The sequence below is a fragment of the Protopterus annectens genome, chromosome 16.part0 (assembly GCF_019279795.1).
Source record: "Protopterus annectens isolate FY-2018-M chromosome 16.part0, PAN1.0, whole genome shotgun sequence".
Classification (NCBI taxonomy): Eukaryota; Metazoa; Chordata; order Ceratodontiformes; family Protopteridae; genus Protopterus; species Protopterus annectens.
In genome coordinates this window covers 103,270,541-103,294,540 of record NC_056750.1, presented here as the reverse complement: position 1 = coordinate 103,294,540, position 24,000 = coordinate 103,270,541, and the positions used below count along the sequence as shown (strand labels likewise).

At 42.5% G+C, this 24,000-nt stretch overlaps 1 protein-coding gene across 2 annotated transcripts in view; it reads left to right on the top strand.

The window, feature by feature from the left end:
* The window catches only part of SURF6 (surfeit 6), a 471,845-nt gene that overhangs the window by 335,876 nt on the left and 111,969 nt on the right, over positions 1-24,000 (top strand). For both annotated transcript variants that reach the window (XM_044058622.1, XM_044058623.1), the window contains one exon: positions 8,672-8,757. In XM_044058622.1, coding sequence (XP_043914557.1) covers positions 8,672-8,757 — 86 coding nt within the window. The remainder of the gene's footprint in view (positions 1-8,671; positions 8,758-24,000) is intronic.

Below are 24,000 nucleotides of genomic sequence, written 5' to 3'. Positions count from 1 at the left end.
GGTCTCAGATCCAACTTCGGACACTTCCGTAGACATTGGCTCCATAGCTTGAACTCCTCATCTTACCCATAATACCCTGTTTGGCCTTGATTACCTCCAATCTCATTTGCAGCTTCAGCGATACAGATGTAGTCACCTGTAGGTTGGATGTGTAGGGAAAGATAAGTGGTATTTTTTTATCTACTCAGATTACTATTATTTCTACACCTTTTCTCTTATTCTCCCATTTCTTTATAAATATATATATATATATCTATATATATGGGATCCGTACAGATCCCCAACTGCACTTTCCCCAGAAGCAGAAATCACCGAGCATACTTAACCAAAAGTGCTGTTCACTGAAGCAGCACTTTCAAATAAGTATGCTCGTTGTGCCGGTCATACTACAGTGTGGATAAGGGAAATTCCCTTTTCCCCACTGTAGTGTGACCTCGGAGTGAGAATATTAAAGTAGGGGGTGTGTGGGGGGCGCAGGGAGGCTTTCTCCCCTGCATAGAAGTAGGTTTAATGTTTTTTTTTTTTTTAAACATACTTTACCATAAGCGCTTTTTCAGTGAAAGCGCTTTTGGTAAAGTATGTTTGGTGATAATGGATTTGGAATTTTAATCTTTCGAACAAAAGTCCTAGATCCATATATATATATACATATATACATATATATATATGTATGGATATATATATATACATATATATATATATATATATATATATATATATATATATATATATAGAGAGAGATATATATATATATATATATATATATATATATATATATATATATATATATAGATATATATATAGATATATATATATATATATATATATATATATATATATATATATATATATATATATATATATATATATATATATATATATATATATATATATATATATATATATATATATATATATATATATATATATATATATATATATATATATATATATATATATATATATATATATATATATATATATATATATATATATATATATATATATATATATATATATATATATATATATATATAATAAAGTTTCTCTACTTACTGAAAATGTTCTCTAGTGGGGTCTTGGTGCTCTGTATGGGCCTATTGCCCTGCATGGGTGTTTCCTTCTAACGTATACCCTTTTTCTTGCTACCCATTTGTGAGTGCTTCGGTTCTATCATTGTCAGTAGTGCTATTTTTGGAGCACCATATTTGGTATTTTGTCTCTGGTGGTGACTGTTGCTGCTTATTAAATGGCTGACAAGCCAACAGGGTTCAAGAAATGTTTCCTCGTGAGCATAAAATTCCCCACTCGAATGCTCACCCTGAGTGTGTCTATTGCCTTGAGACTGCTCATCTAAATGTACATTGTAAGATTTGTGTGGGGTTTAATCACCACATGTTCATTGAAAGCTGCAACAAACTTGTTTTTAAAAGGTCTGCTCCCTTCCACTACTACTTCATCTACTGGAGCTCCTCCCCATTCTAAACAATTTGCATAGAAGTCTAAAAGGAATTCTTCTGTAAAGGCTGAGGACTCAAGGGAACGATACCCTGATCATTCTGCTTTGTTCATTTTGGGCTCTGCTCTGCCTGAAAAACTTAAAAAATCTTCAGATCAGTCTGGCTTCTTGGATTTAACAAGATCCATGTCCAAGTCTCCGGTTCACCGTTCATAAGGTTTTTTTCTGAATATGTCCCCTCAAGGCTCCATTCACGTTTTTTGCCAGAGACTCCAGGAAGGGTTCCGCCACCTCATCCTTTACGCAACTAGGAGTCTAACGGAAGCAGATATGGACAGGATGATGAGGTAATTTCTCAGGAACCAGATTCATTTGGGAGTCATTCTGGCTTCATCTTCGTGTGCTTATGGTAAAGTATGTTTAAAAAAAAAAAAAACATTAAGCCTACCATCAGCACAGACTCAACTCTTGATACCTACTCCAAACCGTCCTTTGGTTTCTTAGACATCAGAGCCAAGGATTCTGAGTTTGTCTGTGTTTGAACCAAAGCTACATTTTTGATCCTGTTGGCACCATCTCTGATAGAGCTGGAGGGATCACTGAGCTGTAGCATTGGCAATGGATCCGTGGGGTTAGGTTTGGCTTTGATGCTCTTGGAGCGGACCCTCCTTCTTGGGACTTCTGTGCTGGACAGCGCGGCTTCGATTTCTGCATTGAGGCAGGATCATTGGGATGCTCTGATGCATCTTGAGCAGGTGGCTTTGGCCCATACCTAGCCAGTTCATGGTTCTCTCATGGCTTCTGCCTTTGAGGTAGTGGACAGAGCATTTTTCACCAGTGTGGACAAGACACCCCCCCCCTCCCCAAGTCTTCCGTCTCCACAACTGAAATGTTTGAGACAGAAAGGTGGCTTGTCTTCTGACTCCCCCTCCCAGGGGGAATCATTGTTTTTCCAACAGTCAGATCTGGCCGGACTACGTCCTAGGTAGTCCCCCCAGCAGATGAGGTGGTGGACTTCATCTCGCGCTGAGCATGGAAAGATCCAAATGTCATGGAGTCAATCCCAAAAAGACCTGATAAAGTACCTAGTGGTGCCAAAGGATTGTGCTCATTGGAGCAAGGGTCAGCCTGTAGATGCTATGGTGTTAGCAGCAGCCACCAAGAATGAACTTGCCAATCAAAGTTCCTCTGTCCATCCCCTGAACAGTGAGTCCAGGGCACTGGACAGATTTAAGAAGCGTGTTCGCCCTTAGGTTCCTGAGCTGTTGGCATACGTAACAAGATTTCAGACAGACTTGATCAAGGCATTTTCCAGTGGTCTCTGAGTCCATGTCTGCAGAGGGCAGGGAGACTGTTCTCTCCAACTGGTCATCCTCCAATCCCTTTCAAATGTCTGTATGAGGCTGATGCCTCATACCTTAGAGGGACCTCCCAGAGCTGTGGGCTCAGGAATTGCCTTGAGAAGGCACGGCTGTGTGCACCTTTAGGATTTTGCAGAGCCTTTCAAGTCAACATTCATCAGTGCTTCTTTGATGGATCCACCTTATTCAGCCCTAAAGTGAAAGAAACTCTCTCCAGGAGTGAACAGGATGGGAAGACATTGTCTGCTGTATAGATACATTTCTCTGCCCCTCAAAGTACTTTTTCTTGTAACCAAAGAAGGGGGTATGAATATATGGTTCTGCAAGTCACAAGGCTGTTCTCAGGACTCCTCTGGGGATAGGTTCCCCATGGCAGAGGGGTGGACTGTAATAGTAGACATTGCCCATGTGGCAGAGGAGGCCTGCAACACCATGGCTTCTTGGGTCATTTCCCTGGGAAACCCTGAAAGGTTGCCTGACTGCTACACTGTGGAGGCAGTCAGGGGGATGCTTATCCCTGCATCCAGAAGGCTGGACAACCATCACCAAAGAAACTTGGGTGCAGAAGATAATATCCAGTGATTATTGCCTACCCTTTTCCCTTTAGGCTCTCAATCAGCCCAGGAAAAGTCATAGGAAAGCAGCAGCTACAGAAATTGAAAAACTGCTGGCAAAAATAGCCATTCAGACAGTCCCCCAGACTAGCAAGGATTCAGAACTTACTCAAAATTCTTTTTAGTCACAAAGAAAAAATGGGGACATGAGACTGATCGTGGATTTCAGCAACCTAAATCTTTTTGTTGAACAGTCAGAGTTCCAAATGGTCATGGTTTAGTCCATTCGGCCTCTTTTGCACAAGGATGATTTGATGTGCTCAGTAGATCTCCATGATGCGTACGTTCACATTAAAATAGGTGATCCAGGAGGTACCTACGCTTCCTTCTGGGGGCCAATCACTATTATTTCTGGGCTGTGCCGTTTGGTCTCACCACAGCCCTCAGGGTGTTCATCAAGTGCTTGGCAGTGGTCACAGCTCGCTTGAGACTGCTGGGATTCTGGGTGTTTCCTTTCCTCAATGACTAGCTCCTCTCTGCTGCCACCAAGCTTCTACTGATTTAGGCCAGGAACTACTTGCTCCATTTAGATCTTCAGCTGGGCATCACAGTGAATTATGCCAAATCTCAGCCCTCCCCCACTCAAGTTTTGGAGTTCATTGGTACTCGACTGGATGTGATAGCACAGATTGCAAGCTTACCACAGACAAGATTAAACACTTTGCAGAGCCAAGCATCTCATATTCTCTGTCTCTCCCCTCTCCTTCAGCAAAGCTAGTATTGCAACTTCTTGGATCTGTGTCAGCTTCCATAATTCTAGTACCCATAGCAAGGTATCACATAAGGGTACTGCAGTGAATATTTGCAGTGGAGTGGTCATTAAGACAACATCCTCTGACCACACTAATTCGGATACAGGGATTTGCAGAGAACACATACTCTGGTGGATCATTGCAAAAGGAGTTTCTCAGAGTTGCCATTTTATCCTTCCTGCACCCAAAACCACAGTGATTACAAGCACCTCCCAACTAGGGTGGTGGGTCTTAGGTGGGGAGGGACGGTCGAAAGCACTTGGTCACATTTGGAGGTCAATCTTCACATCAGTGCTCTAGAAATGAGGGCAGTCCTTAGTGTTGCAGACATTTCAAGATGCTCTCCCTCCAGGGATAGTTGCTATTCAGACAGACAATATATCGATGGTTTGGTACAGCAACAAACTAGGTGGGGGGGTGGTGGTGGTTGGAGATCCTACCCTACCCCTTGTGTCGAGAGGCAAGTGGAGATCCTACCGTACCCCTTGTGTCGAGAGAGGTATTGAAAGTCTGGCAGTGGGTGATCTCTTTGGCCACTTTCTTTTGGCAATGCACATCTTGGGGAAGTTCAGTGTTCTAGTAGACGAACTGATTGTCCATCTTCCTTCCTCACAAGTGATCTCTCAACCCTTTTGTGGTGGAAATGATTTTTTGTCAATGGGGTAAATCGTGCAGTGACCTCTTTGCTTCCTCCACATTTCATCAGTGCAGCAGATACTTTGCCCTGATTTCGACAGAGGGGGAATCACTGAGAGATGGAAGAGCAAAGTAATCCTCATTGCCCCATTCTGGCCTGACAAGTATGATTTCCATTCCTGTGGCTTCATCTAGTACACCCTCCCTGGGTGTTGGATTTATCTCCAGATCTTCTATCTCATCCCTCAGGGATAACTCGTACAGATATTCAGACTCTTAAGTTAACCGCATGGTTTGTCTACTTCCAGTGATGGCTAGACAGGCTAGGCTTTCTTCTGCGGTTGAACACGTCATCACATCCTCTCTGGAGGATTCTGTTAGGAAGATTTATAAGAGCATGTGGAAAAGTTTTTCTTTTTGGGCTCTCCAAAGACAGCTAGACCAGTTTTCAGCACCTATTCTAGCGCTCCTTGATTTTCCTGCCTTCGTTTTTAGTAATGATACCAGTTATTCTGTGATTAAGGCCCGTCTTGCCTTTGTGTCTAATTTTCACATAGGAGAAAAAACATTCTTCTTTGGCATCATCAAGACTAGAAAATAAACTTTCTCAAAGGTACCTTTTTGCTGCGACCACCTATTAAAGAGTCTATTCCTCTATGGAATTTAACAATACTTCTTGAAGCCCTGCCTCAGCCCCCCTTTGAGCCAGTTGCAAAGATGGACTTAAAGTTTTTGTCTTAGAAAACCATTTTTGTGGTTGCAAACACATCGGCCAGACGAATATCAGAACTCCAGTCTCTCCCTTCCCAGCCACTCTGTCTGGTCTTCCATAAGGATAGGGTTACCTCTGTAATAATCCTTCATTTCTACCTAAGATGGCTTCAGAAACGGCTGTAAACAGATCAGCAGCAGTCCTGTTTTCTTTCCAACTGTTTTCCAACAAAGGAGAATGCATGCTGCAGCTGTTGAATGTTTATAGGCAGCTTAGATTGCATCTCCACAGAACTAAAGATTTCAGAAAATCAGACCAGTTACTTGTTTATGTTTTCAAAGCTAAACTGGGCAAGTTGGTCTCAAAAGTAACTTTGGCAAGATGGCTTACTGATTTATTTGCTTTGTTTGTAGGAAGAAATGTCTGATATTGCCTAAACTTCCTAAGGTTCATTTCACCAGACCTATGTCCACAACATCAGCCTTTCAGCCCAGAGCCTCCATAGATGACATTTTGTGCAGCTGCTACTTGGTCTAATACTCATAACTTTATTACACATTGCAAATTGGGCATTTTGCCTAAGGATAGGGCAGTGTTTGTTTTTTCTGTACTATGGAATGTCCTTTCTTGAGGACGTGCCGAGGTTTTCCTTAGCCGGGGAGTCTTCCACATCAGTTGAGGAAAGAACATAAAAGACAACATTAGATTCAAAAGTTTTGTGCACTCCCCTAACAGTGCATCTGTGTTGCCTCTCTTCATCCATTTTCAACTTCCCCCCATCCAGCTCCCTTCCTGCTTGGATGATTTACAGCTGGACTCCTAGTATGTCCTAAGGAGTGTTGTCCTGCCTGCCTTTCTGACAAGCTCTAACCTTTCTCTTAGGTAGGTACTTGGCTATTGGCCCTAGGGCCTATATAAGCCTTGTTAAAAAGGTACCCTGGCTTTTGCCACCCAATCCCTTCCTTCTAGTCTAATTGGAGTCTGATTTATAATTAGACTGTTTTGTTACTATCTGTTTTATTGTGGTGTAGGATAATAGGCTGAACAGAGGGCAAAAGTCATAGTCTATGGAAGTGGCTGAAGCTGGATACAAAGTCTGATCTGAGACCCCATCGGTTGAGGAAGGACAAATGAGACAAAACAAATGCATCATTAGGGTGAGTACATAACTTGTTTATGGCGAAATATGTAAATAGTGAAAGAAAAACAAAAAAGTGTAAATACAATAAAGCAACTACTGCATTTTTTTTTCTGTAATAAGTACCATAGGAATTTTTACATTCCCCTGAGCTACCTCAAACTGATGCAGATGGGACATTCATTTAATGTCTTACCTGAAGGATGGTACACTCAGGAGTGCAGCACCCCCTCCCTATGCTGAATTACAGTGTCAATAATTTGAAAATAATTCTGGTCACCTGAAGTGGGATAAGAACCTGCAGCCTATCACCAAAGACAAGTGTGCTACCTACTGAGCCACTGACATTAGTATATTTTCTCTGTAGGGTGATTGAATAGTCTTCTCCTTCTTTTAATATTACCATGTGCTTTTCCTAGCTTTGGTCCATCACACTGTTTTCAGTATTCCTCTGAGTTTGTACAGTTTCTCTCCCTTTTTACTTTTTCTTTTCCTTGTCAACCTGCTGAAAGTCATAGACTATCCAGCTAACAATTTCTGTTGACAATTTACAGCAGTTTGCAGACTTTCTCTAAATGAAATTGTTCCCTTCTCTGTCTAGAGCTCTGTTTATAGCTGCTTCCACTGCTACCCCTATCTTGGAACCATTAACTAGCATTTATTTATCCAGTATCCCCCCAGAACATGTACTCTATAACAGAATAGTTTTATAGTGGTGTTATGAAGTACCCAGTGTGTTATGATATGATTTTTTTTTACCTGGATAGCTGTTCACAACAGAAGACACTGTGTGAAATGGCCTGCTTGCCAAGAATGCTTTAAAGCAGAGAATTTGATTTACTTATTAATTTATTCATTCATTTCTGTTTGCTGACCTGGTTAGTCCAATTGAACATAATTGTCCTTTTTCAGCAGAGTCCAAGGCAGAAAAGCTGCGTGCCGGACTTTAAAAGATGCTAAACAGCAGTTTAAGAACATTAACATACAGTAGGCTGAGTAAGGCCTACAGTGTTTATTATACAGATCATCCAATTTTAAAACACGTGTCAAGAGAGTAGGTAGATATTTTCAACATTAAATTAAGACAGGGTATTCTTTTTTTGGTGTTGCATGCAAATCTTTAGTATTCAATCTAAGAAAGAGTTCTGTTTCCATTAACGAAATTAAGTCTTCAGACTAAGGTGCAAAAATGTTTCTACATAAGCCAGATCTGTGGTGAAAAGGGACAAATCCCCAACTATGTTGCAGGCTGGGTTCATTTAGAGGCTCTGGTGCCTTTAGGAACTGGCAGGAGAGGCTAGCAGTGAGTGGCAATTGCTAGCTTCCCCCTCCTAGGAGGAGGGGGAGGTAGCCACAGTTGGCTACACAGGTAATACCTAGTGGATTTCCAAGGTGGCAGAGCTAACTCTGCTGCGCTGCATTCACACTATGCAGCTGGGGCTAATTGGCATGTGGAGGCATGCTCCCCATTTGGAGTCAACAGTTGCCAAAGTTGGAAATGTCACTAAGGGGGGGGGGGATGGGAGTGCTCATCATGGATGGGAGTGCTCATCATGGGAAAGGACATGCCACCCCCCAAGGAATAACAAGCTTGCGCTCTTCTTACCACCCATCTTTGGGCAGGGGACATATGAATTCCTGGGTAAGAAAATATGGGCCACAGTGCTGTCACCTGGCGTGGGAGTACCAGCTCCCATTCTACTGGAGCGATCACGCCAGTTGAGTGACAGTGGAGAAGAGCTATTAGATAAAGTTTGAGAGGGGCAAGTTGAGTGACAGTGGAGAAGAACCATTAGGTCGAGTTTGGGGAAACAAGTTGAGTGACGGTGGAGAAGAGCCATTAGAGTTCGAGGGGGGGGATGACAAAAAAAATATTTCTATATCAAACTCAACTCTTATCTGAATATTGAACTGACATTTCACAGGTGCTTTTAACTGCTTACATACATGTTTGGGCAGCTTCAGCTCATGTTCAGCAGCATGTTATTTTTCTTTACAGCTTATAAACCAGAAACTAGTTCATTTTCTGCTGTGGACATCTTGCGTAATAGACTTCATGAAAAAATTCAGGAAGCTAAGGGACTGGTATGTATACGGCTTAAAAAAATTAAACATTTTTCTGTTTTGTTTTGCTTTTTGATGTTGCCCATTCCTTCCTGTTTGACTTTACATTGTACTCTTATGCTCATTTGTACGTTTACTTGGTTTGTACAGCTATGCAGGTGCATCTACTCTGCTTGTCCGTCCCCTCATTATCAGTAGGGCTGTGTCATTATCAGTAGGGCTGTGGGCACTCACGTCATCTTAAGGGCAGCATATGTGGGTAGTGATATCGTTTGGCATTGATGACTGTTTGCAAAAATAAAATGTGACAACTTATGAAATATGTATGTAGTATACATTCAGGAAATGTTTTTTTATACCGTTTATACTGAAAATGTTTGACTAGCTTTATTAAAAACTTGTGACTCTGTGTACATTGAAGGTTGAGTAACATTACTGTTTTATCAGCACAGCACACACAACTCTATTCACTCTAGTCATAAGTGAATGTCAGAAAGGCAGACTAGGAGATGGTACGTTTGTTAATGTTGTTTTACAAAGAGATACGTTTTGCAGAATGAGCTCTGCTGTGAGGCAGCCCAACAACTCTTAACTCCCCTTTTGTATGTAGAAGTTGTGCTGCAGCTGCTACATTTGTAATATAACCTGTTTAGAAAAAGGGGAAAAGGTAAAAAATGACAGCTGTTCCCCACTCCCTTCCTTAGTGGCACTTGGCATTTAATTGGCATATCACCGAAAGAACTCTGTAACTTACAAGAGGGAGGAAGAATGCAGCTATTCCTGATGTCATAGGTAGGTATTAGGCTATCGGCCCAAGGGCCTACGTAAGCCTAGCCAACAAGGTTCCCTGGCTTACGCCACCCAAGAAAGTTATTTTCCTGTGCCACTGTCTAGCAGAGCCACAGAAGTGATCCCCAGGGTGTGTTTCCTATTTCCCATCCAATCATCAAGATTTTTCTTGAGTGCTAATGAGGAGCTTTGTTTGATATAGATAGGTAGTTTGTTCCAGAGTATGGGAAGTGTCTGGGACAGGAATCTATCCCTCCAGCATGTCCTGTTTATTGTGGTGACAAGGTTTAGGTCCCTAGAGTGTGTAGCTCGGAGGGATTGGGATTTCTTTAGGGGCAGCATGTCCAACAGCTCTGGGTTTGACATAGCTTTGTATGTTAGGCAGAGATCACCTCGGAGTAGGCGATATGCAACGGTGTAAAGCTGGAGTTGTTTGAGGCGGTCAGTGTAGGGCATTTGTTGGAGGCCAGTAATCCTCTTTGTGAAGTACTTCTGTGGACTTTCCAGCTGCTGCAGATGTCTTGTGAGGTACATTCCAAAAGGGGGGTTGCACTCTATAATGGGTCTGAGTGTCAAGTAGAGGGGAACAATTACCTCTTTTTTCTTGGATGAGAACCCTTTTATGATGAGGTGTGCCACGTAGAAGGACTTCCTGACTACTGTGGCGATGTGACTATCAAAGGAGAGACTACTGTCCACCTGGGTCCCAAGGTCTCTTATCACACATTCGGTGTTAAGTAGATTGCTGCCTATGAGTTAGTTCATGGGTACAGAGTTTTTACCAAAGGGGATGACACTGCACTTTTTGGCATTGAGCTTGAGGCCATGGCTCTGGGCATCTGTCTCAGTTAGGCCCTTCTGTAGGATGTCCACATCATTTGGGGACCTGACTATGGATCCTAGTTTGCAGTCATCTGCGAACTTCATTAGCCAGAGGCCTTCTGTGTTAGCCTGTACTTCAGAGAAGTAGACACCAAACAGGAGAGGTCCCAGGACGGCACCCTGTGGTACTCCACTTGTCACTGCTTTGAGGTCAGATTTGGAGTCTGCAAATTTACAGTGTGGGTTCTGTCAGTGAGCCAGTTGGCAACCCATCTTGTGACATAGGGATCTATACCTAGTTTAGTGAGTTTAGCTATAATTCCAGAATGGGGGATGGTGTTGAAAGCCTTGGCGAGGTCAAAATAGGCGGTATGAACCACCTTACCCTCATCTACGGCTTTGGTGACTGCCTCAAAGAAGCCAATCAGATTCAGGAGGCATGATCTGCCTTTCACAAACCTGACCTGGGTGGGATCCAGAGTTTGGAGGTTACCAATGTCTTTGAGTTCCATGATGATACGTTCCATGGCCTTGCAGACCAGGCTCGTCAGGCTAATAGGGTGATAGTTCCCGGGATCAGTGGTGGCTCCCCCTTTGTGGAGTAGGATAACTATTACTGTGCGCCATTCAGTGGACACAAAGCCTGATGCGAGGCTATTATTGAACATGGTGCTTAAGTGGGGAGCCAGTTCCTTCTGAAGTTCGTGTAAAATGCAGCCGGGATGTTGTCCAGACCTATGGATGCTGTGTTTCTGGCTTTAGAGAATGCAGCTTTTACCTGCGTAGTTGTGATTACAGGGACTCTGCATTCTTCCTGTATAGATATGGGCCCTTTAGGGGGTGGGGGTGGGGGGGTAAAGTTAGCACTGAACCTATCTGCCAGGATTTTGGCAATATCAGTTGGTTCTGTAATTTTCGTTCCGTTGTGCTGTAACTCAGAGCAGATCTTGGGTGTTGCCATCGAGATTCTTGACATAGCTATAGAATGCTTTGTGGTTGTCCTTAGAATTAGTGGCGAATTTGTTTTCGTAGCTAGCTTTGGAGGATCTTATAAGGGATCTCAGCTTCGAGGCTGACCAGGGAGCTCCTCCACTCATGGGATTTTACTCTCTTTTGCAACGGTTTCTTTCTTCTGTTGTACAGTTTGTTTATGGCAGGGGACCGCCAGATTGGCTTCCTTTTTTGGAGGATAGCGTCTTGGTTCTGTTTGGGATAGCACGATCCATGCACTCGTGTAAGTGCTTATATAGTGCATTTGTGTAGGATTCAGCAGTTGTAACTGTATTGTCCATCTGCATGGGTGTCATGAAGTTCACCACTTCTGTCTTAAGAAGCATGGAGTAGGCTTTGGAGAATTTTTTTACCATGGTTTCCTTAATGGGGGGTGGGGGCGGGATGTGGATATCAAGGGTGATTAGCTTATGGTTGGATCGGAGCAACGAGGAGTTGACTTGGGTGTGGGTCACTCATGTCGATAATGACTAGGTCTAGGATATTGTTGCCACTGGTGGGGGTGTGGATAAGTTGATCCAGGGCATTTGAGTTTATGAATTCCAGAATGCGTTGAGCTAAGGAGTTGGTACATGAGTAGTTTTCCCAGTTAATGGTGGCGTAGTTGAAGTCGCCCATTATTAGGGTGTTTGGTTTAACCCTAATATTTTCCAATACATCAAAAAAAGAGAAGTGTGAATCCTGGGGCATGGTGGGGGATCTGTAGCAAGCTACAATTTGGATTGCAGTTTTGCCCAGAGTTAGTTGCACTTGGATAACCTCGGATGCATTATGCTGAGCAATTAGCCTGGAGGTGTGGATATCCTCAATGAATATGGACACAGCTCTGCCTTTGGTGTTTCAGTCCAGGTTACATTGCCGAAAAGTGTGGTATGAGTTGTAGCCTGGTAGTGTAGGGGTGCTCTCTGGAGCCTTGAACCAGGTCTCAGTCACTGCACAGATATCAATGTTCTCCATTTTAAGGAGTGTCTCGAGTGAGTGCATTTTGAGATTTAGACTTCTAGCATTGAGTAGCATTACCCTCAGTTTTTGCTTGCCTATTCCTGTTACGGTGGCAAATTTGTTATTTGAACCTTGCCTAAAAAAGTCACTATAGGGGCAGCAAGAGCCTTGGCCAGTATCCGTAATCCCAGGGGTGACAGGTGCAGGCCATCTGTGGCAAAGCATTGTGGTCTGTCGACCATGTCATCCCAAGCAGACAGATACTGGATCCCCTTAGAATGACACCAGAAGCTTAGCCAATTTTTGAGGGCAGTCATTTTGTCCTTTTACTGTGGTATCATTCTGGGCGATGGCAGAATGCTACTCAGGGCTAGGGTCATACCTGCCTGGGCTACAAGTTTGGAGAGCTCTTCCATGTCTCTTTTCATGTAGTCCAGGGAGGTACATCTCAGGTCATTCACACCAACATGGGCAATGATCGTCATATTTGTACTTGTTGTGGAGTGACTTGAGTGTATAGGTTATGTGGCGGATCCTGGCACCCGACAGGCAGCTGACAGTAACCTTCTCCTTGTTTAGCCTGGTGAGTGGGACATCAGTGTGCCTGACTATTGAGTCACCTATGACTAGTGTGTTGGGTACGTTGTTTTGCCTTATTGGCTGTGGTTGAGTGGCACAATGAGTCTGTGGGCTGTGTGTCATTTGGGTTGTGTTGGGGATGGAGGTTGCTTGCGTTTCTGCTTTGGAGGTCTCTGTTGCTTAGAAAGATTATTATTGAGAGCCTCCGCGAATGTTTTTGTGTTACTATGTTTGGATTTTGGTGGTGTAGATTTAGTGAGACTATGTGATGAGTGCGGTGTGGTGAAAGTGTTTACCTTCTCCTCATGACTGTCAAGTTTGGCTAGATAAGTGCATCTCTCACAGGTTGTGGTGTTGGGTAGTAGGAGGAGAGGGTTGTCTGTGTACATGAGGCAATTTCTACATTTCCTCGAGATGCCCAGATTCATCAGATAGACAGGAGAGAACACTGGGAGCTGACCCTTGGACATGCTTGAAAAAAACTATTTTCCTCTAGATAAGTGAGGAAAGTGAGTACAAGAGCTGTTTTTCTCTAAGCAAGTGAGGAAAGTAAGCACCAAAACTGTTTTCCTCTAGGTAATGAGGAAGGGTGAGTGCTGTAGTAATTAGTAGCTTGTTTAGTGCTTACAAGTTCTGAACAAGTGCTGAGCATGAATAAGCAAATTTAAGTGCTAAAACTAAGAATCTGTATCTGCACTAGACTAGTTACAGGACAGAAACAAGTGCAAATGCAGGCTTTCAAATCAGAAAGTTGAGAGAGATGGAAGAGATTGCCCAAACGGCCAGTAACTACAACTTCTGTGCCAGAACCACTCCTTATGTGGTAGACAGGTTACCTAGTGCTTACCACTCCCACTGATGAGCTAGAAGGCTTCCCTCCAACACAGGAAGGCTTGGGGGGCTCAGAAGCTTACATACAGTCCTGGATATAGCAAATCTGTATCCGGAACAGTAGTTACAGGAAAGGTAGGAAACGGGCTTACAGTTTTTTTTTTTTTTTACAGAAAAGTAGCAAAAACAGTAGTAAAAACAATTCACATGCCGTACAAGCTAGCACACTTGAGTATGCAGCAATATTAGACCAAACACAGTTTAAAAAATGCAATTAAAAAGGACTAAAATCAAATGCAGAAGGAGTAATTAGGTAGAATGTGGTAAAGAGATGGGACTGGGGGAGTGTCCCATATCAAATCTACAGTGGGGCGGGCAAATGCAAAAGCCACCAAATTTAAACTACATGCCAATTTCAGGGGTGGAGAAAACAGTTTCAACAGAGATCTAAGCAACAACTAACAGTACAAACTATAAAACCAAAAAAATATACTTAGCTCTGTATATTTGCAGATAGATTGGAAAGCAGTCTCTCAGAACAGGGAGACAACAGTTTCAACAGAGATCTAAGCAACAATTAACAAACTCTAAAACCAAAAAATATATACTCAGCTCTGTATATTTGCAGATAGATGGGAAAGCAGTCTCTCAGAACACAAGCTCCAGCATTTGTGCCAATTTTTGTGTTGGTGCTTCATTTCGCTGAACTGAGAGTAGAAAGCAAGCTGCTCACCTGTTTGGAAGATGCATTTAGTCCAAACATCTGTGCAGGTTGTTGACTGCATGCATGTTTAACCTGGTAATAGGACCAAGTGGCAAACCTGAAGTAAGAATTACACCACAGAACCCTACACAGCTTCATGGGGTGATGAATGCAATGTGGAAAACAGGATCATACAAATAAAGGATTCTCAAAATATTTTCTGCAAGTTGTAATGAGAAGATTTAATTTATAAATATGACTGTCACGATGGAGTGAAAACATGAATTTTATTTTATGTAAAACTGTATTTAAAACTGCAGTGCATCTCTCTGCAGAAAGCACACCATGTCAGAATACAGTGAATGAGGGGCTAAAATGGCACTGGAGTATAGTTTATTTTTTCTTTATATGCCGCTGCATGTTATCAGTCTGCTATCCTATAACCAGTTAAGCTAGTTCTTTCCCATTCTGTGGGATGTGATCCACTCATGGCAAACACTCATCCAAGCAGTGATCAGGGTGGTTTCTGGTAATGGACTAACTCACCACCTCAGCTGGTGGCTTTTGTGCATTTGTCCTGTTGTGAAGTCCTGTAGTGCCCCCATTCTTTTGTGAGGATGTGCCCTTCCCAGGGGGCTACTTGTCTGGTTGAGACTACTGATTTACCCAACCCATGTGGCAGAGCAAAACCACCCATTCCAGGTCTGAGAGAAGTGTGTTTTTCTCCTGTTTCCCTATTAAAAGGCCTGGTGCTGCAGTAGACCAAACTTTCCTCTCTCTCTAGCTCTTGTGAGATGACCTCAACCACAGGAGCGGCCTTAGGTCAACTGGTGCCCTAGGCAAAAGGGCTCCATGGCGCCCCCCACCACACCATCTGGTGCCCCCTTCCTAGTCTACCTACACCAAATAAATACTGGAAATGTGCCCCTACTAGAGCGGCGCCCTAGGCGGCTGCCTAGTTGGCCTATGCCTAAGGCCGGCCATGCTTGTACCTTTCCTCGCACTACTCCTCCAACATCTGAGCCGCTGTTAGAACTAGGCCTGTCTGGGTTACAATCAGGGTTGCAACTCTGTGCTGAGGAGCTGAGTAGTGCAGTCACTTGTAAAGGTTCTTGCCCTAGGAAACTGCTCAGGAACTGTTTGCAGTGACAGCCCATGTTGAACAGAAGAGTCGTCGTCTTGATGACAGCCTGGAAAGTAACCATATTTTGGAGGAACTTTTGCTGTTTAGAGAAGAGTATATATAGTCATGTGGAGCCTTCATGGAAAACACTATAGCTAGAGCCACTCTTTCTTCTTTTTTTCTTCTTTCTGCATGCATAAAGCTGAACAACATCAGTAAACTAAAGTCTGCATATTCTGTCTCACACTTTTACTTCATCACCCAGAAAATACCCTTTGATTTCTTTATTTCTCAAGCTACCCCTGTACTTAGAACCAGTTTATATTGGTAAACTTATTCTTCATCAAACGCTACTGAAGTGTGCAATCATGTTAAGCTTTCCCTGTGTTTGTCACCCCCTGTGGTGCCCTTAGAAAGTAAGAGCATTTCCTGTTGTATTAAAACCCGTCTGCTTCACATTTTCACTCATCTACAGTTCCTGCACTTCTCTATGCATAGTGTTACTGTTCACACTAATTATTCACACCCTTTGCTGCTTTATGTGCCTTTTTTAGGTGTTGAACTATGTACTGTTGACAAATCTTTTTCATTTTTGAGCCTATTTGCTTGAAGCTTTCTTCCTTGATTTATTAATTCATCCTGTGCATAATGTGCAGAAACACTTAAAGAAGTATTTGGTCACATCTGCATCCAGATGATTTATAATGGATTCTTAATTCATTCCCTAATTACCAACTGGGGTTTAACAGAGTGGCAATAGCAGGTAAGGCCAAAAGCTGTACCTTACCTTAAAGAGAACAATGTGCTGATAGGGAAAGCATCATAAATTTGCACCTCTGAGAGCTGCGTTACTGCAAATGCAACAGTACCAGTGACAGACGCACACACACTTTTTTATGTTGGGACGTAGGGAAAAACATACAGTAAAACTGTCATTCTCTGCTGCTGCATTTTCCCACCTCTGAACAAAACGTACAGAGTTATTTGGAAAATAAAACCTACTCAACTTACACTCGCTATCCCCACCCAGCATTCACCCCTTTAAACTTTACACAGTGAGAGGTTGACCATGTCTCCTAGTGTCCAGAATTCTTACTGTGAGCCATTTTCAGTTATTCTCCCCAAACCCATCACAGCATATGTAGTACATACAGTTGAACACTTTATTTATGGCCTTCAGCATTAAAATTCTTGCCTGACATGCTACACAAACTTCTGTGCTTTTCTTTTTTTCTTGCTTAATGACATATGCAAGACACGGCCATATTTTTTCAGACCTGAAAGACTGGAATTTGTAGTAGTGATACAGATTTGGTTGAACTAGATGCTTTAACTCAGTTCCCCTCATCAGGTGGTAGGGAACTGATATGGATTCAGTTTGTTCAGGAGTACTGTTTTGTCTTGTTAGTAAGAAAGCATGAAGCAGGATGAGATTTTTCCTACCTGTGTATAGTAACTTATTACTTTATTCTGTCCTCACCTAGGCTACATTCTTGCCAAGAATTACACTGGGGTTTGTAAAACCCATTTGTGCTGGAATCATCCACAAGCAGACTAGTGGTAGTGATCCATAGTCCCATATGTACTACAGTACATGAAGCCCAAATACTTAACAGAAGATGTGTCTAAATGACTACAGAATTACATGAAAATAAAATTAAGTAGGTAAATGAGGTCCTAGTGATGTTTAAATGTGTGCAGAATGAACAGAGTCGTGGGAAATTGTACACCAGTGTGCACCTCACTGTAAAAAGGGTAAAACAAACCAAATATGATGGAGTTGCAGACAGCAGGAATGCTTGGAGTACCAGCAACACTGCTCAGACAGTGGCACACTGCAGTGCTTAACATTACTGCTCATACAGTGACACACTGCAATTCTTAGCAACACTGCTCATACAGTGGCACACTGCAGTGCTTAGCAACACTGCTTCCTGTCATTATGTATGAGGTGACATCCAGCAGTAACAGAAACATAACGGACAGGCTGACATTGTATAATTTGACTGATTGAGATTACTGGTCATTTTAGAGTGTATTGGGATCAAGAGATTACTGGTCATTTTAGAATGTATTGGAACATTGCATGGACCTTGGGTAACATGCCATCCATATATGGAATCTGTAGGAGTGAGTGGGTTTCCCATATCTCTGGAGACATAGGCATGTATAACTGTGTCTGTTCTAGCTTCCGGGACCTTTCAGAGACTGGCCGGTGGCATATCAAGTATTGCAAAGGGCTGTGTCTCTAGAATATCCATTATGTTTCTTGATATGATGCCTATACATGTGGAGGATCATTTGCAGTTTACACGCCACAGGAGAAAGTTTTCACCACGTTTGTCTCCCTTGACATTTCTCTCTCTCTCACACACACACACACACACACACACACACACACACACACACACACAGCGACAGCTGCAGTACATAGCAGCATAGCAAAGTGGTAACATGTAGTTCAGACCTATGGGATTGAGTGGGATCTCAATTTGATGAGTACTCTGTGTCAGATGAGCATTCTGCCATAATGGGGCAAGTGAGGATGCTTTTATATGGCAATAACCTGCAGCTTCTTTGTTAGGTTGTTGTAGTAGGACTTCGGATCCTCCTGACAAGGACAGTTTGCAGCTGAGACCATGACCTAGCTGTAGTCCACTCAGTCTCCTGTCTAAGGGACAGATGTTGGCAGAGCATTGTTCACTTCTAGTTGCAGGTGAGGACTGTATATCGTGAGATGCCCCCCCCCCCTACATGACCACATCTAGTATGTATTTCACCCCAGCCCCCCTACATGACCACCTCTAGTATGTATTTCACTTCAGCCCCCCCCACATGACCACCTCTAGTATGTATTTCACCCCAGCCCCCCTACATCACCACCTCTAGTATGTATTTCACCCCAGCCCCCCTACATGACCACCTCTAGTATGTATTTCACCCCAGCCCCCCTTACATGACCACCTCTAGTATGTATTTCACCCCAGCCCCCCTTACATGACCACCTCTAGTATGTATTTCACCCCAGCCCCTAAATGACCACCTCAAGTATGTATTTCATCCCAGCCCCCCTACATGACCACCTCTAGTATGTATTTCACCCCAGCCTCAAACAGTGTGAGCAGTGATGGTAGCAGTGTCAATCCTCTGCACAGTGGGTGGAGATGGGTACTGTTTATGCCCCATTAGGTGTCATTAGACTGGTGATGCTTGACAACTTCCTTACGGATGTCTTGTAATATAGCCGTCTGCTCCATGTTGGACTTGATTGCAGCAAACTGTACCTGGCTGATATTCTCCAGTGCTGCCGGCATGCCAGGGGCCGATCATGACATATGATAGCATGAGGCACCCCAGTGAGACCCTGCAGTGGTGGATATACCCACATCAGTCTGTGTGCTCCTCTGCCACACCACGGGGAATGCTGGTGCTATGAGTCAAAGTGGATCCCTTCTCCTACTAGGGGTTGTGATTGCTCTGATTGTACAACCTTGTGGACATCTGGGTGGTAGGCCACACCTTCACCGTGTGCTGTGGATGAATGTCTACCCAGAATGGAGACAGATACTGGAGTCACAGCCAAGTAACACAGTGGTACTGTGTCTTGTCATTGTCCGTCCCTGCGCAAGTAGATCTACATCAGCCTGTTGATATGTCTTATTTGCAGGTGCCACCATATCAGCGGTCTGTCCTGTGAATACCCAACAAATGTTACACCAAAGTGATCATGTGTACCTACATACGTACCTACATGCATACCTACATACATACCTACCTACATACATACATACGTACAGATATTTCAAGCAAGGCCATTAATACCCTTCTAGCCTGCCAATATACCAGAACGGTTGTTCCCATAAGTGTCCTGGATGTTCTTAAAAATATCTGGACTAGTGCTTCTTTAATGTAATTTGGTAGTCCATTCTATGCATCAGCTGCTCTCTCAGAGAATCAGTTAGTACACTTTTTATTCCTGTAGAATCTTCTGCATAGGTTATCTGATGATTCTCTACAGCTTTGTGATAACCTCAGACATTCCCATGGGTAGTTGTGTCTAAATGCCTTATATACCCGAATAAGGCCTCCTCTTAAATATCTATTATGAGATACTGTACAAATTCAGATATTTCAATCTTTCATAATAACATTTTTATAAATATGGAGGAACCTGGTACATTTCCCCTGTACTCTGTCAAGTTTACTCATGCTTGTTTTCTTATAAGGTTTCCATATTGTTATTCCATACTTAGGTTTGGGCCTAATGTAACTAACAAACAATGACTTCACTATTTTTGACTTCCTAGATTTTATAAATCTTTTCATATAACCTGTAGTTCTATAACTATTAACCAAATGGTTGATCTGATCAGAAAAAAAGTCAAAGTAGATCTACAATTATACCCAGGTCCTTTAATTAATCTACAGTTTCAATCAGTGTGTGCTGTATTAAATATTCACCTTTCACTTTGTCTTCTAAATCTCGTATGCGTAGTTTTTGATGCATTTATCAGCATATTATTCTTCTGTGCCCAAATTGTCAATTTAGGCAAGTTCTTTTGCAGGTATACCGTCTCTGTAACACATGTGCTTAGTTTTTGATGTAATCAGTTTACCCAATTTTGAGTCATCTGCAAACACTGTCAAACAACTCAGATGAAGAAGATAGATCTGAAGGATATAATCTAAACAAGTATGGTCCTAGGACAGAGTACTATGGGACACCCTGACTGTAACCAAGGATTTCATTTGTCCAGTTGGTGTATGATACTTGCCATGTCCATGCAGCTATCCTTCTTATCCAGAGTACTTCAATACCTAGTTGTACTAATTTACTAATCAGTGTTTTGTGTGTGACACTCTCAAATGCTGAAGTTAAAGCTATATAAATTACATCATGACACAAATTTTCATTCATAGCTGTTGTTATATTGTTGTAGAACATAATGTTACAGGTGGTAACATATCAGCATGCATATGTTGAAAACAGATCCATGGTTTCAAGTTCCAACCTTTCCAATTTTGACAATAACTTATTCAATATTACCATCTCCATTACTTTTCCACAGCATGAAAGTAGACTTAAGGGTCTGTATGACTCTGGGTTTGTCTTACTCCCCTTTCCCTTAAAGAGTTTAATAAGTGCATATATCCAGTCTTGAGGACTCTCCCCATATTTATATGGTATAGTCAGTAGATATAATGGTACTGTAAGTTCTTCCTGAAGTGTTCGCAGGGTCTTTATTACAAATTCTGTCTCCTCCCTGCGCTTTGTTTGGATCCAGTTTGCATAGCCCTTTTTCAGTATAGTCTAATTTGATTTCAGTATCTGAAGTTACCTGCATGTCACTAGAACAACTTAACACCCACCCTCTTTGTGCGGCCAAAATGTTTTACATCAGATTTTATAAATATATCTATAATCTGATGGGTCTGAAAAATAAAGTTTAGAATCTACAAACAATTAATCAATTTATATGTCTTTACTCCTTCCAAATCTTATGTATGTATAAAATGATTTCTTATTATGGTCAGTATCTTCATATACATTTTCTTGATCTTGTCTCACGCTTTGCTTAATTTGTTTGTCCATCTTGTTTATTTCAATTTTCAAAGTTGTATTTCAATCTCTTTTCTATTTCTTGCATTTTTGTCTCTCACCTTAAATAAGTATCATATTCTTATGGAAATACATCCTCCTGGCATTGTGTGCCTAGATCCGGATAAACATTTTTTGTAGCTGTTCTAAAATGCTGTCCCTGTGCTGTGCATGCTTAGGATGCCTATGTAAGATGTACCATACAATATGTGCCTACCTCTGCTGCCATTCTGACATGGTTGGACACCTGATGTTCCTACAACAGAGCATAATCAACATGTGCTGTGGTCAGTTTACTGTGCTGTGCTAGTGTGCAAAATTCCACTGGACATGGTTTGTCCTCCAGCCAGTTTCCACTCATCATGCATAATCCCAGACTTGTTAACCCCCTACTGGGGCATTGAAACTCCTCTGGCTGTGTCAGGCTGCTGCTTTAGGGTGGCTGCCACCCTCCCCAGGCCTGACCTCTTAGCTGCTATGGGACTTGCTTATGACGTGGTGAAGGATAGCGTGCCAAAAACTTGCTTAAAATGTAGCTGTAATGTGCAGCTGTGGCCCTTTATGGGATTTATATCCTGAACCACTGCGTGCTACACTTATTTCTGAAAAGGCTGGTCAGCACCCCCTCTTGCCAGCAGGTGCCATCCCTGTGCCCCAGGTGCTTGTTAGGAGGGCATAATTTTCAGCAAGACTAAAACTGTCTAGACTGTGTCATCCACCATATTCTCCAGACATGTATGAACACAAGACACATAGCTATAGTATGTGTACCACTGAGGCTAGAAGGATGACGGCTACAAGTAAAGGGGTAATATGGATGTACTGCTGCAGTATGTATACCACTGAGACTACAAGTAAAGGGGTAATATGGGTATACTGCTATAGTACATATACCACTGATGCTAGAAGGATGACAGCTATATGTAAAGGGGGTAATATGGATGTACTGTACGTGTACCACTGAGACTAGAAGGATCACAGCTGTAAGTAAAGGGGAAATATGGGTATACTGTACTGTATTCATAGGGACCACTAAAGGAGTATGGCATATGATAGATGTAAAGACAGCTGTGGGAGTACATACGGTAGGGGTACTTGGCACACCTTAGTATGCATGTACTCCCCACAAAGCTCAGCCACTTGTTTACCTCTGTGAGGCTGTAAGCTGTACTGTAGAGGGCCACTCAGAATGGGACATGTCATGGCAGAGAGGTCAGACAAATGTATATTCATTCTTTGGTGACTTCGGAAGGCCACCGTTCAACTGCACTATCCCCCGCAGAAGGTAACTGCAATCCATTCCTGCATTTTTATCAGGAGAACCATGTGGATGAAAGTAACATTGTATTTAAAATCTGTAGAGTCACAAAGAGTCAGACACAGCTAAACAACAACAGGGATGCATATTGCAAGGCAGTCATCCTTGCTACTATCATGAGGTGACACAGGCAACTGCCTATGATACAGGCATATCGTAACATGATTGGGATGGGAAGATAAATGTTGGTAGATATATATTCGATGTACCCCCCACCGTGGGCCAATGTGTATATTTCTCAGGATCTGTCCGCTTCATACATTGTTAGGTATGTACAGAGACTGGGTATAGGCTTCCTTGTTGCCAATACAACCTGCATGCCATATGCACATGCAAAACACATATGTTCCTATTGCTAGACATTTAAAATTTGAATCCAACCACAAGGGTGTGCATACTTAGAATTTTGGAGAAACAGCACGTTCAGAGCACTGTGTGCCTCCTCAGGGGTTGTGTATAGGTCCGGGTTATCTGTTGTTACGCCTAGTACTTTTGATCAAATGTCCAGTAGTTTCCCAGATCTGCTCAGTCTAGCATATGAAATTATAGTACTCTTCTAAAACGATACAGTTTTATACCTGTTTGCATGAGAAGTAGGCAGATTAAATCCAGATGCATGAAAGTCTATGAATCCGTTAATGTTGCTGCTTAGCATCAGCAACTTAAAGCACAGCTTTCTACCTCTGCTTGCCCCTCACAGTTCATGGTAGTATTCTCATGCTGGAGGCTCATTTGAGTATACGCATCCTGCTACTTTTGCAGTTGTATGTTGTGTTACTTGCAATTCAGAAGTTGCACTATTGCTGCAACTCACAGACTGCCATTTTGTTCCTCGTAAAAGTGGTACGATTTTCAGTGAGAGTGAACTCGTCTGTTAATGCCTTTTAGAAAGAATCGGCATGGTGTATGAAAGAGAGCAAGGTTATGTTTTATCTCCTTCATTGCCATTTCAGTGAGCACCTGTGTGGTCCCCGTGGTTGGGTATTCAGAAAATTTGATTTTGGTATGATCTGGCTGAAGAATTGCTGTCAGCTAGTGGTATCACCACGATAGTGGAATAGTGCAGGTGTCACTTACATGATGGCCTTCGTTGCAGAAACCCTGAAGATCTGTGCATCTGGGAAGTGGAGTTTAGGCAGCACCACCCTGAAAGGTGTAGTAAGTGTTGTACCTTTATTTTTCCACCTGTGTGTGTGTGTGTGTGTGTGTGTGTGTGTGTGTGTGTGTGTGTGTGTGTGTGTGTGTGTGAGACTGTTTTTGCTGCTGGCAGGTATTTGGAAAGGTCAGCTTAGGTTTGCACACTGCTGTGTGGTCCTCACTGTCTGGTATTAGAGGTGATCATGGTGGTGGCAGTTATTTAAAGGACAGCCGTACCCACCGACCGAAAAAAAAAACATGTTTATTTCATCATGTCTTGTTTCCTACATTTTAACACCATTTTTGGACTCTATATATTTTTATACTTTTAAATGTAATTTCAGAGTCTGCCCACACAGGGTCTGGCATCTTGTTTTTTCAGTCTCTCTCTCTCTAGGTATCCCGCAGGA